The sequence below is a fragment of the Arachis ipaensis genome, chromosome B4 (assembly GCF_059453495.1).
Source record: "Arachis ipaensis isolate K30076 ecotype BB chromosome B4, ASM5945349v1, whole genome shotgun sequence".
Taxonomy (NCBI): Eukaryota; Viridiplantae; Streptophyta; class Magnoliopsida; order Fabales; family Fabaceae; genus Arachis; species Arachis ipaensis.
The window spans coordinates 137,340,001-137,353,220 of NC_142439.1; the positions used below are offsets into that span (position 1 = coordinate 137,340,001).

At 30.7% G+C, this 13,220-nt stretch overlaps 2 protein-coding genes across 2 annotated transcripts; both read left to right on the top strand.

The window, feature by feature from the left end:
- The first annotated feature begins 2,357 nt into the window (after window positions 1-2,357).
- On the top strand, window positions 2,358-6,076 carry LOC107637156 (subtilisin-like protease SBT3). The gene is made up of 3 exons (XM_016340600.3): window positions 2,358-3,173; window positions 3,895-4,299; window positions 4,951-6,076. The coding sequence occupies exons 1-3, from the start codon at window positions 2,358-2,360 to the stop codon at window positions 6,073-6,075; spliced, it is 2,346 nt and encodes a 781-aa protein (XP_016196086.1). The 3' UTR covers window position 6,076.
- A 3,565-nt stretch (window positions 6,077-9,641) lies between these two features.
- On the top strand, window positions 9,642-12,181 carry LOC107638086 (wall-associated receptor kinase-like 1). The gene is made up of 4 exons (XM_088485442.1): window positions 9,642-10,043; window positions 10,240-10,690; window positions 10,807-11,191; window positions 11,269-12,181. Exons 1-4 carry the CDS (start codon window positions 9,642-9,644, stop codon window positions 12,101-12,103), a joined length of 2,073 nt encoding a protein of 690 aa, XP_088341568.1. The 3' UTR covers window positions 12,104-12,181.
- Window positions 12,182-13,220: the final 1,039 nt, after the last annotated feature.

Here is a 13,220-nt window from a genome sequence, read left to right on the forward strand (position 1 = left end):
TTTCTAGCGATTCACATGGCATTATCAAATTATACAAGTCTTAGATAAGAATCTACAACACACTAGAACGACCTTGTTGATGACAATCCTTTACTCCGACAGCATCTAGGGTTCCTCGAACAATGTGATATCTCACACCGGGTAAATCCTTAACCCTTCCCCCTCTTACTAAGACTACAGAATGTTCTTGTAAATTATGGTCAATACTGGGTATATAAGCAGTGATTTCAAATCCAGAGGTTAAGCGTACTCTGGCAACTTTACGTAAGGCAGAGTTTAGTTTTTTTGGGGTGATAGTAAAAAAGTTGACAGATAAGTCACCCTTACTGCCACTCTACAGAACCGTACATGAGATTTTCACCTCATATGGCTCCTCGTTCAATTCTTTCCAAGTCATTGGATCCTTTTTTTCATTCGAGAATCTCCTCTCTTCCTTCTTCCACTCCGCACTGAAGAGTAACTAGGACTAATTCAGTCATGTTTTTATGTTCTAATTGATTCCTTTTTTTATTATTCTCAAAGGAGAAGATTTTTCTTTTTACTAAACATATGTGGATCCAATCACGATCTTTTAATAAGAACAAGAAATCTTTCTCAATCAATCCTTTTGCCCCCATCCCATTCTTTGAAAATACCAATTTTCAAAGATTCAACCTAATCTTATCAGAGACAAACTAAACTTCTACTCGAGTTTAATTTGGCTAGATTTACTCTCTAAATTTTCAACAACTAAGTGTTCACCCAACATAGTAAGAGAATTCTCTCAGGATCATGAATACAAAATAAAAATACATACAAAAGAAATCAAAATAATTGTCTAGCTTTTCTCCAAGCTAACTCTCTTTACCTTTTTTCTCACAGCTTTTACATATATCTCACATAATGTCTTTTTTTATTGATAAGAAACAAAGAAAGATAAAAACTGAAGAACAGAAAATTTAATGTAAAATCATGAAGGAGAAAAAAGTTAAGTTCAAAAGCTATAAAGACCCAAACAGTGTGCTCACTCTCCTTGGTTCAATTTCTAACCGTTTATCTTTTAAAATAAGAGTAAAACTTCCAAAATTTGAGCTAGATTGAACACCTTTGACTTTGTTTTTCTTTCCAAAAATTCAGAGCAAAAACATAAAAGAGAGATGAGACACCATAGTGATTCATGGATAATGAAATTGGCTTGAATCCTTACCCAACTGCTTCACTTTCTTCCTTTTTTTTCTTTTAACTTCAAAAATCTGAACCGTTGATCTATTCTTTGACTCCAAATTTTAATTGTGATATTTGATTTACAACAGAGATATACAACCTCTATTTTCTTCTTCTTACACGAATGGTGTATGCATGAAGAGAGCAGTTTCAACAAGTTAGAATGGTAGCACAAAGATAAAATTATTATACTCATTTTTTTTCTTATTCAACTTTTGATTTAATTTTTGCTTTTGGCAATAACATCTAACTTTTTTTCTTTTTCATTTTTGATACTTGAACTTGATGATCTCTTTTTTTATATATATATTTTGATGAAATTCTAATTTAAACATGCCTTTTTGTTTGTGAAATTTTTTATCCTTAATTTAAGATTAGTCAAGTGGGTCACAATCAGAAAAAAGAAGAGAGTATTTGATTGAAGTATTGAGCACATTGGACATGGATCAGACAAAAAAAAAATAATGAGGGCTGACTCTTGAAAATTTTGGGCCTATTTTACATATTTTGATTTTTTTCACGATAAACATATACATCAACAACATTTTTAAACATATACATGTTTTTTATTATGCTGCATCCGGGTTCAAACTATACACCAAGTATTGAATATAAATTCTTAAGTGTTGTGTGGATGAGTATGTAGTGTGAATGTGTTGTAATACCTAGAACTAAGGGTTGTCCAATCCACTTGACAAAAAAATTTTTTTTTTTATCAAATTATTATTTTTTGTTATCTCAAACTCAACACATATGTATTAAAATAAATTATTATATAAAATATACCTTTTCAACTTTTGATTATATTCAAATAAATGTAAAAAATATTTATAAAAAAATTAATTTATTTTATATTTCTTTTATCTCTTTTTTCCTCATTGAACAGTATCATTCTAATCAATTAAAAAATTGCATTAAAAAACATCTCATCATCAAATAAATTTCGTGAAGAAAAAAGTTATTTCTATCATGCCCCTATCATATATCTAAACGCCAATTACTTGTACGTTCCACACAATATATATATATATATATATATATATATATATATATATATATATATATATATATATATATATATATATGAATCTGATCATAGCAACAATTGTTCAAATTCAAACTCTTTTTTGTGTTATCAGTTTCAATTCCAATTCATGGAACCTAGCTTTGTCTATTCACTTAAATTAATCTTGTTCCTTATCATCATCACTACTCCATGGTTTCTATTGTCCCTTCATGGCTATAATAATAATGTTGATGAGAGTTCAACTTATTCTACATACATAGTCCATATGGACAAATCTCAATTTCCTAACATATTCACAACCCACCATGATTGGTTTGAGGCCACAATTCAATCTTCAAAACCATCCTTTCACATATCAAATAGTAATAAAAGACCATCAAAAAAACAATTATTGTACTCATATAATCATGCAATGTATGGTTTTAGTGCAACCTTATCTTCAGAAGAGTTAAACTCTCTTAGAAACTCATATGGATTTATTTCAGCATATCCTGATAGAACCGCCACAATGGACACAACACACACCTTTGAGTTTCTCTCTTTAGACCCTTCTTTTGGGCTATGGAATGCTTCAAACCTTGGTGAGGGTGTGATTGTGGGTGTGATTGATAGCGGGGTGTGGCCTGAGAGTGAGAGCTTCAAAGATGATGGAATGGAAAAGAAGCTTCCATTGAAATGGAAAGGGACATGTGAGGAAGGTGAAGAGTTCAATGCCTCCATGTGCAACTTGAAGCTCATTGGTGCAAGGTATTTCAACAAGGGTTTGGTTGCTGCAAAACCTAATGTCACAATCAAGATGAACTCACCTAGGGATTATGATGGACATGGAACTCACACATCATCCACTGTTGCTGGAAACTATGTTCATGGTGCCAATTTCTTTGGCTATGCCAAAGGTGTGGCTAGAGGCATTGCACCAAGGGCTAGGGTTGCCATATACAAGGTAATTAACTAATTTTATTGTTTTGGCATGTTTAAGTTACAATAAAATATATAAAATTATTTTATGTATACAATAAAAATCAATCAACAAATATGTCAAACTTCATTTATATAAAATATATATTAAAATATAAAATACATATTAAAAATAAGTTAAATAATATATATTTATACATAAATATATGGTGATTAATTTTTAGTGTACACATATTATTTTTGTAAATTTAATAGGCAAATATTGAATATGATATTTTACGCATTAATTAAAAATTTTTGTTTTCTTGCTATGTAAACTTTATATATATGGGTGAAATAGTAAATTGACTCTTATATATACTTATTACTTGAGTTTATATGAAACAATAATTTGATTTGATCGGATGATGAGTATGTATAGTGTAAAAAAAAATCTTATAAATAATATAATTAAATAATTTTAATCAAATATTTATAGTAATTTTTTATAGTTTATAATAGATTGGATTCGATAATAAATAGAATGAGGGCATACTAATTTGTTTCCATTTTCACTTTTAATATTTTTTGTTTTAAAATTTTGTGACAAAAGAATTAAAATAATTTTTTAAAATTTTTATTATTATTTATATTTTTCTTTTAAAATATTCTAAAAATAAAAAACACCAAATATAATAAAAATATAAAAAATGTCATATGAAATATATTTGAATTTTAAAATATTTGTGGATCGGATATGAATACAGGTATCTTGGGAGGAGGGTCGTCAGGCTTCTGATATATTGGCCGGAATGGACCAAGCAATTGGTGATGGAGTTGATGTGATTTCAGCTTCAATGGGGCTTGATAAAGTTCCACTATATGAGGACTCCATAGCCATAGCTTCTTTTGCAGCAATGGAGAAAGGCATTGTTGTTTCATCTTCTGCAGGTAATGAAGGTCCAAAGCTTGGAACTTTACACAATGGAATCCCTTGGGTTATAAATGTGGCTGCAAGCTCCATTGATCGTACATTTGGTAGCTTGGTTCTTGGAAATGGTGAAACCATCATTGGTTGGACATTGTTTGCAGCAGATGCTATTGTTCAAGATCTTCAACTTGTTTATGATGACACTTTATCAGCTTGCAACTCTTCGCACATGTTAAGTGAGGTTGTTTATTACTAATTATTTAGTTTCTTTGGGTTAACTATGTTTAATTTTTTTATTCTTCTAAAATTTGTGACCTTTTGTGCATATATATAGTCTTATACTTTGTTATTAATTAGTTTGTCACTGTTAATTAAAAACTGATCAATTGACAAATAAAAATGAAATTTGTATAGTATCTTGTTTATCATGTCAGTATTTACCAAAAACAAATTAACAATTCTTTGCAACATAAAAAAATTATAAATTTTATAAAAAAGTTATTTAAATTTAGTTTATTATTTTATGTTTAGAACTCTTAATTAGTATTTTATGAGGTTTTATAAAAAATTCCATCCATTCATTCTAGTTTTTTAGTGTGTTCATTTTATTTGAAAATAATATGATTTTTTATATTAGTTTCGATATAATATTAAATTAAATTAGTTCTTCTATCACTTAGACGAATATAAAGTATTACAGAATAATTTATAGCACGTGTCATTATCTAACTAACAGAAAGAGAATTAATCTGATTTGAAATTATATCTTTTAAAAACTAATTTAAAATGGCTATTAATCCTATCAAATTGTTTTAATTTTGTGATATTTCTAATACTATTTTAATTCTTATTCATACTCAACATGATATTTAATGTGAATGTTTAATAATAGGTTGTTGCTGCCACATCTGATGGGATCATTGTATGCAAGGCCAGCAATTCAATTTCTGTGTTTGATCAAATAAAATTAGTGACTATGACGAATGTAAAAGGAGCAGTGTTCATCTCAGATGATCCTGAACTAACTGAATGGGGACATCTCTATTCTCCTAGCATTGTAATTACTTCTAAAGATGCAAAATCTGTGATCAATTATGCACAGAGCAACAAGAATCCAAAAGCCACCATCAATTTTCAACAAACATTTCTTGGAATCAAGCCATCACCGGTTGCTGCACATTATAGTTCAAGAGGACCTTCACCTAGTTTTCCATGGATCTTAAAACCTGATATAATGGCACCAGGAACTAGGGTTTTAGCTGCTTATATTCCTCACAAAACAACAGCAACAATTGGCACAAATGTCTTCCTTTCAAGTCACTATAATATTCAATCCGGAACTTCAATGGCTTGCCCTCATGTTTCTGCGGTTGCGGCACTTCTTAAAGCAGCACGTCCCGAATGGGGCGTTGCTGCTATTAAGTCAGCAATAATGACTACTGCTAATTTTCTCGATAACACAGAGAATTTAATTAGGGATAATGCTAACCCTAATGAATTTGCTTCACCTCTTGCAATTGGAGCTGGTGAGATTGATCCTAATAGAGCACTTGATCCAGGTTTGGTATATGATGCTACCCCACAAGATTATGTTAATCTCCTTTGTGGTTTGAACTATAGTTATGACCAAATATTAACAATTACTAGGTCAAGATCCTATGATTGTTCAAACCCATCACTTGATCTTAATTACCCTTCATTTATAGTTTTCTATAGCAAGGAATCAGAATCAGTGATTCACAAATTTAGGAGGACAGTGACTAATGTTGGAGAGGGTGGGGCTACATATAGGGTTAAGGTGAGAGAACCAATGGAGTCTATGGTCACAGTGTTACCTAATACATTGGTATTCAAAGATAAGAATGAGAAGCAGAGTTATGAGGTTCACATAATGTATGTGAAGAAGGACAATAAAAGTAATAATAATGTGTCGTTTGGGGACATTGTTTGGGTTGAAGATGGTGGAAAACACACAGTTAGGAGCCCTATTGTTGTCGCACCAAGTGGAATTGTATGACTTCATATGTTGCTTTCATAATATATAAGAACTCATTATTATTATTATTATTATTATTATTATTATTAGCTATTTAAAAGGGAGATGGGTGTCGGCCGTGCTCTTTTTTTCTGGTCTGTTTATCGTTGTGAGCTGTTAGCTTCTTGGCAGAGGCTGATGTTAGCCTGAAAAGTTGGTTGTCAGAGGATTATTTGTGAAACGGACTCACTAGATGCTTATCTTGTGTTGAGTAACATCACCAGCCACACAACACATGAGGCGAAGGATACTGTGTTAAAACTCCAAGATTTTTTGTCCAAAAACTGGGAGGTCTAGTTCCATCTGATTCGAAGAAAAGCTAATAATATCGCTGATTGGTTGGCTAAATCTGGAGTAAGAAGTGATTTAGCTCATGTTTCTTAGATCAAACCTGGTGCAGATTTGGAGCAAATCCTAGTGGAAGAGGCAACTTGTCCTAGCTAGTTTGGCTTGGCTTGTGTTTTGTTTCTTCGTTTTTTTTATATTTTCAGTCAAAAAAAAAAAAAAACTTTAGCTTTAAAGTTTAAATTAAACCAATGCCTAGAGTCCTGCTTTTTTTTTTTCGAGCAAAAAATTGAATGCAAGATTTGTGTTGTACTATTTATTTCACATAAGAAAAAAAATAATTTGTTAAAAAATATAATTATTTATATATTTTTTAACTTTATCAATTTAAATTTTTTAAAAAAATAATTTCATATGACATGGTATTAAAACTTGTACATGATTTAGCATTTTAGCATCATAAGATAAATTGCAAACAAATTTTACACAAATTAAAAAAAATTAAAAAAAATATATTAGAAATATAACATTTATATGTCTCTTCAATCAGCTTAAATTTTTAAAATAGTTGATTTCTCTTTATATGATTAACATAAAAATAAATTAAAATGATACACATACATAACAAAGTAAAATGTATTTAATTGCAAATAGAGAAATTCCTTTCACTTATCATACATGTGAACCAATATTAATTAGTTATCTATTTTTTTTTTCATAAAAGTAAGGTCTTTTAATATTTTTCTTAAAAATATATAATTTATCAATAAGTACAAAATTAAACAAGTTGTAAAAGTTTTATTTTATGATTGTGAATTTGGGGCTTGATCATTATTCATTAACTTATATTATTATTAGTATTAGTTTGGTCTTCATGCATTTCGGGTACGTATTCATATTATTTGACATAACAAAGTTCTGTCGCTTCTATGAACTGTTCTAGCTAGCTTCATTCTTAGCTTATTAGTCCATGACATGCATTATTTACCATTATATATATATGACAAATTAAGTGTTTAAATTATTCAGTTTTGGTCTACATTTTGGTGTCTTCTGAAGAATTAGGCAACAAATTTTGAGTGTGCATGTAACTTGATTTAAGACTTCATTTGCCCGTGAAACACATTATTAAGCAATTAGCATAAGTATTGAATTGATCAACTACGGCCCAAGCTATTTTTTATTTAATCAGGTTGATAATTATGTTGATTATTGTTTATTCTTTTGGCGCGTTTTACATTGACATTATTATTTTTATTTTTTAAAAACCATATTTCATCCCTATCCCATTTGATAATGAAGATTCATATCTTATTTGACAGTGATATTTTTTTTATACTAATTATTTTTGTGTGATAAACAATTGAGAAATGCGATATAGTTTTCCAAAGGATCTAGAGCTGAAAATAATAAACTAAACCAATAGGGAATTTATTGTACGTACGGAAATAATTAGTAGTGACCTTTGCATATAATAAGATGTGTATTTCATTCTAATATGCATAATTGCATATAATTAAGTTTCAAATTTCTCCAGCTTGTTGCAAGCAAAAAATTAAATAAAATAAAATGTTTCGGTGTGTTTTTTTGTTTTATTCCCCTAAGGAGTAAGGTATATACTTTACTTCTAAATATTTGACTCAATCAACAGAATCACTCTTTGTCTTAAGTAAGCCAAAGTAACAAACAATCATTTCATATATATATATATATAACTACGTATTGGACCGTATGTATTTATTAATTGGAAAACCGCTAGCTACAAGGTTAGTTCTTCTAATTAATTGTTTACAAAAATTGTGATGAGAGTCTTGAAGAGAAAAACAGTGATGATAAAAGAAGGCACTGATTTGGTACTCTAAAGTAATATAGAATTTTAGTATTTTTAATTATAAAAAAGAAAAAATGTATAGTACTCTGTAATAAAAAAAAAAGAATATCTAAATTTTGTTTAGTTACAATGTTTTTTATTTTATTGTTTTAATTTGAATTTATTTTATTTTTGAGTTGATATTAAATTATTACAAGCCAATGAGTAATAGCTCAAATGGCATAGACTCCACATACTCAATTAAGAGGTTGCAGGTTCGAGTCTCCTATCTTTCCAAATTTTGAGCCAATGAGTAATAGCTCAAATGGCATAGTCTCTCCATACTCAATTAAGAGATTGCGGGTTCGAGTCTCCTATCTTTGGTAAAAAAAAAAAAATTATTACAAAATAAAAATAAAAAAAACTAAAAAAATAAAAAAATATCTTTTATCATTAATTTTAAAAACTAAAATATCTTTTAATATTAAATTTATTTAATTTTAATTAAAAATTTAATTTAATTACAAAAAAAAGTAAAATAATTTTGTAATTAATTTTTAAAAGATAAAAATATCATTTTAAGATAAGAGTTGTTTAATTGTTTGAAAGATTCAAAATTTATATTTAAAAGATTTGTTATTTTTTAAATTTAAATCTCATAGAATTTTAAAACTCCAAACATTAGAAGAGTGTTGTAACTTGTAACAGCCACCATGAAAGAACTTTAGGCAGAGCAATTGAGAAGGAAACTTAATTGAATGTATTTTGATCTTTTGTGTGTTTGAATTACAAGTGCAGTAGCTATAACTACAGTAAAAGTTTCAAAAGTATACTAAAAATACTGACATTTAAGTGGTTTTAGCTGTTAATCTCAATTATAAAATATATACATGATTAAGATCAACGGCTAATACTACTAAAACATCAGTATTTTTAATATACTTGAAAACTTTCCGGGCATCTAACAAATTTAAATCCAGTGGACACTTGTTTAAGGTGCAAAGTGATGAACATGTGAATTAGGCAAAGTCCAAAGTAAACATACAGAGAGTAGAATGAAGAGAATGTCAGCAAAAAACTAATTTCTTCTATTGACTAAGACGTTTGGGCACACTAGTCTTTGTCGTTTGCTTTCATTTCCTTTGCAATTCGACTAAGTTTATGTATGCTATGTGATTGACAAACAATAATACCAACCATTTGTCTCATTCAATCATATATCAACAAATTTAATACAATGTTTTCTTACCCCTATTACATTGGTGTGAACATGACATTCATATTTCATAGAATATACCAAGTCAATGAATAAAACAAAGCCAACACCGCGTGAACATGCCTCTTAAACAAATTCAATTATTAGTGAAAAACTCATCATCATCATCATCTAGTAATATATACTATTGTCTTTGTCTTTGTCTTCTATACTACAGACACTTAGTTGGTATCATCAATGGAGCTTCACTACTATCTCTACATTCTCTCAATAAACCTATGCTTCTTGTTATTTTTACCTGAATCACTCTATTCCCAACAAGTGTACCTAAATGGAACAGTTTATGATTGCAGTGATACCCCTTCTACACCAAAAGGGTACCTTTGCAATGGCCTCAAGAAATCGTGCACGTCATTCATTGTTTTCAGGTCCAAACACCCTTATGATAACCCTGCAAGCATTGCATACCTTCTTGACTCTGAAGCATCAATCATAGCCTCAATCAACAAGCTCTCAAACAATGCAAGAATCCCTTCTAACAGACCCATCATTGTTCCTGTTTTCTGTTCATGTCATGGAAATATATATAGCCATGATGCTTCTTACACTGTCAAGAACAATGACACATACTTTGAATTGGTAAGAATCTATCATCCACATATATAATGCTACCAAAGGCTCAATTTTGATTCTTAAGTGTGTGACTCATTTCCTTTCATGAATGTATGCTATGTATATCCGTTTGGTTTACGTTTTCATTTTCAGTATTTTCTATTTTCAAAAATTCACGTATTTACGTATCGTATCGTATCGTATTTGTATTCATGTGTCATAGGTAAAAACAACTTACCAAGGACTAACAACATGCCAAGCATTGATGGGGCAGAATTACTATCCCCCTAATGGACTTCCAATTGGTGCTGAACTCACAGTTCCTTTGTTATGTGCTTGTCCAACAGAAAATCAAACTTCAACAGGTGTCACTTCCTTATTGGTTGATTTGATCAACTATGGTGACACCTTGAAGTCCATAGGAGAATCTTATGGTGTTGGTGAACAAAGTATGTTAGAGGCTAATGAGCCACAAAATAAAAATAGTAGCAGCTTCACCCTCTTGGCCTTGACACCTATCTTGGTTCCTCTAAGAGGAAAGAGTTGCAAAGAGGATCCAAATAGTTTCTATTGTAACTGTTCTAAGGAATTTCTTGCTGATGGAAGCTTAAAGGGGATTTATTGTGATGAGTCTGATGGTCAAAAATTCCCTGCCAAATTGGTTGTTTGCATTGGTATTCTTTTTTATCTAAAATCTCTCCATTTTTCAAGTAAAATATACTTCCACTGAAATCTTGATTTCTACATGAATAATTTATGATATAAGACTAGCATTGTTTGATTTTTGCAGGTGTTAGCATTGGTGTAGGCTTTCTTTGTTTCTTTCTCTTGGGTTATAAACTATACCAATACATACAGAAAAAGAGAGAAAGGATTCACAAGGAAAAGCTATTCAAACAGAATGGTGGCTACTTGTTACAAGAGAAAGTGTCATCATCACTTGGAAATGGATCCCAAAAGGTAATAATAAAGCTTTTCACAGCTGAGGAGCTTCAAAGAGCAACAGATAACTACAACTGGAGCAGGTTTCTTGGTCAAGGTGGATATGGAAAAGTCTACAAAGGAATGCTACCTGATGGAACCATAGTAGCTGTTAAGAGATCTAAAGAGATTGAGAGGAACCAGATTGAGACTTTTGTCAATGAAGTTGTCATTTTATCACAGATTAATCACAGGTATTGAAGCTCAAATATCACAATCAAGTAAATAACTAACTATTTTCTCCTATATTTACTGATATTTCTAATAACAGGAACATTGTGAAGCTCTTGGGGTGCTGTCTTGAGACAGAAGCACCATTACTAGTCTATGAGTTCATTCCTAATGGAACACTTGCACAACATATTCATAACAAACACCATGAATCATCTTCACCACTTTCATGGGATAGCCGGCTTCGAATTGCATGCGAGGTAGCCGGAGCAGTGGCTTATATGCATTCTTCAGCTTCAATTCCCATCTTCCATAGAGATATCAAACCTACTAACATACTCTTAGATAGTAACTATAGTGCAAAAGTGTCTGATTTTGGAACATCAAGATCATTGCCACAAGACAAAACTCACTTGACAACACAAATAGGAGGAACTTTCGGATACATCGACCCTGAATATTTCCAATCTAGTCAATTTTCGGATAAGAGTGACGTATATAGTTTTGGAGTTGTGCTTGTTGAAATCATAACTGGGAAGAAGCCGATTTCATTTATAGAAGAAGATGAGGGTCAGAATTTGATTGCTGAATTCATTTCTGTGATGAAGGAGAACAAAGTTTGTGATATCTTGGATCCCAAGGTATTGAAGGAAGCTAAGAAGGATGAGATTGTTGCAATTTCAAATCTTGCAATGAGGTGTTTGAGGCTAAATGGGAAAAAAAGGCCAACAATGAAAGAGGTTTCAGCTGAGTTGGAATCATTGAGGAAGGTACAAAGTTCCATGTTGGTTGATAACCATGATCATCATCATGATGAATCAACAAACAATGATGAAAAATTATTGCATAAACACAACAATAGTGTAGTACAAGAATATGCAGAGGAGAGCATTTTGCTGTCATTACAATTACAAATGGAGTCCTCATCCTTCTAAGATGTTACAATAATAACTGATTCTATGTTTGTTATGACTTGTGTTTCAATTTTTGGTCACTGTTTTTCATATGCATGAAGTGTGTGTCCCCTAAGAACATGACCAAGTTAACTGTCTTTTTTTCCCCTTCATTAAGTTATTGTTCTAAAGTTGATTGTATCAGAATCATGATAAACTTTTCTTGAAAAATTAAATCATATATATTTAAAAAATGCCATTTTAGATAACAATAGCAGTTAGTGATGAATTACCATTCATCTTGTTTGATCATTTGACTTCACATGATGAATTCTGAATATTCAACCACAAGGATTGATTGAACGCTAACACTTCAAACAAAAAAGAAAATTCATATTGGAAATGTTGAGCTCTTAAAACAAAAGGAAAATTCTTTTACTCAAAGTAACTCACACTGAAGGTTATTATTGGTATACTTGTTCCGAATTTGTATGAGTCAAATATCTTCCAAGCCTCCAACTTTGAATTATCAAATAGCCAATATTTTCTAGTCATGTTGCTTAGGAAAGTGTAAAGAAGGATAAGAAAATACTAAAACAACCCTGCCTAATGCTTACAAACTTATTCCAAACAGCAGTGCTGTTGTTGTCAGACATTACAATTCCAAATAGTTACTCTTTTCAATTTGACATGGTAGCTTTGAATTCTTTTTGATAAAACTTATTAAAGTATCTAGTATCTACTATTGGTAACATAAAAAAGAACAAAGTGCAACTCATCTATGTTCTTGTCTTCTCTAAAGAAGATCAAAGAGGATCATGGAGCTTCACTACCTCAACATTATCTTCCCAATCTTCATTCTTTTATCTCTATTTCCACACCAAAAGGGTACCTCTGCAATAGTCCTAAAAAATCATGCACTTCCTTCTTAGTTTACAGGTCCAAACCTCCCTATAACACCCCTCAAACCATTGCAAATCTTCTTGGTTCTGAAGAATCTACAGTATCCTCCATCAACAAAATTTCAAGTAATAAAAAAATTCCTACCAACAAATCAGTCATTGTTCCTGTGTCTTGCTCCTGTTCCGGAAATATTTATCAACACAATGCTTTTTACACAGTCAACAAGGAAGACACATATTTCATGTTAGTGAACACT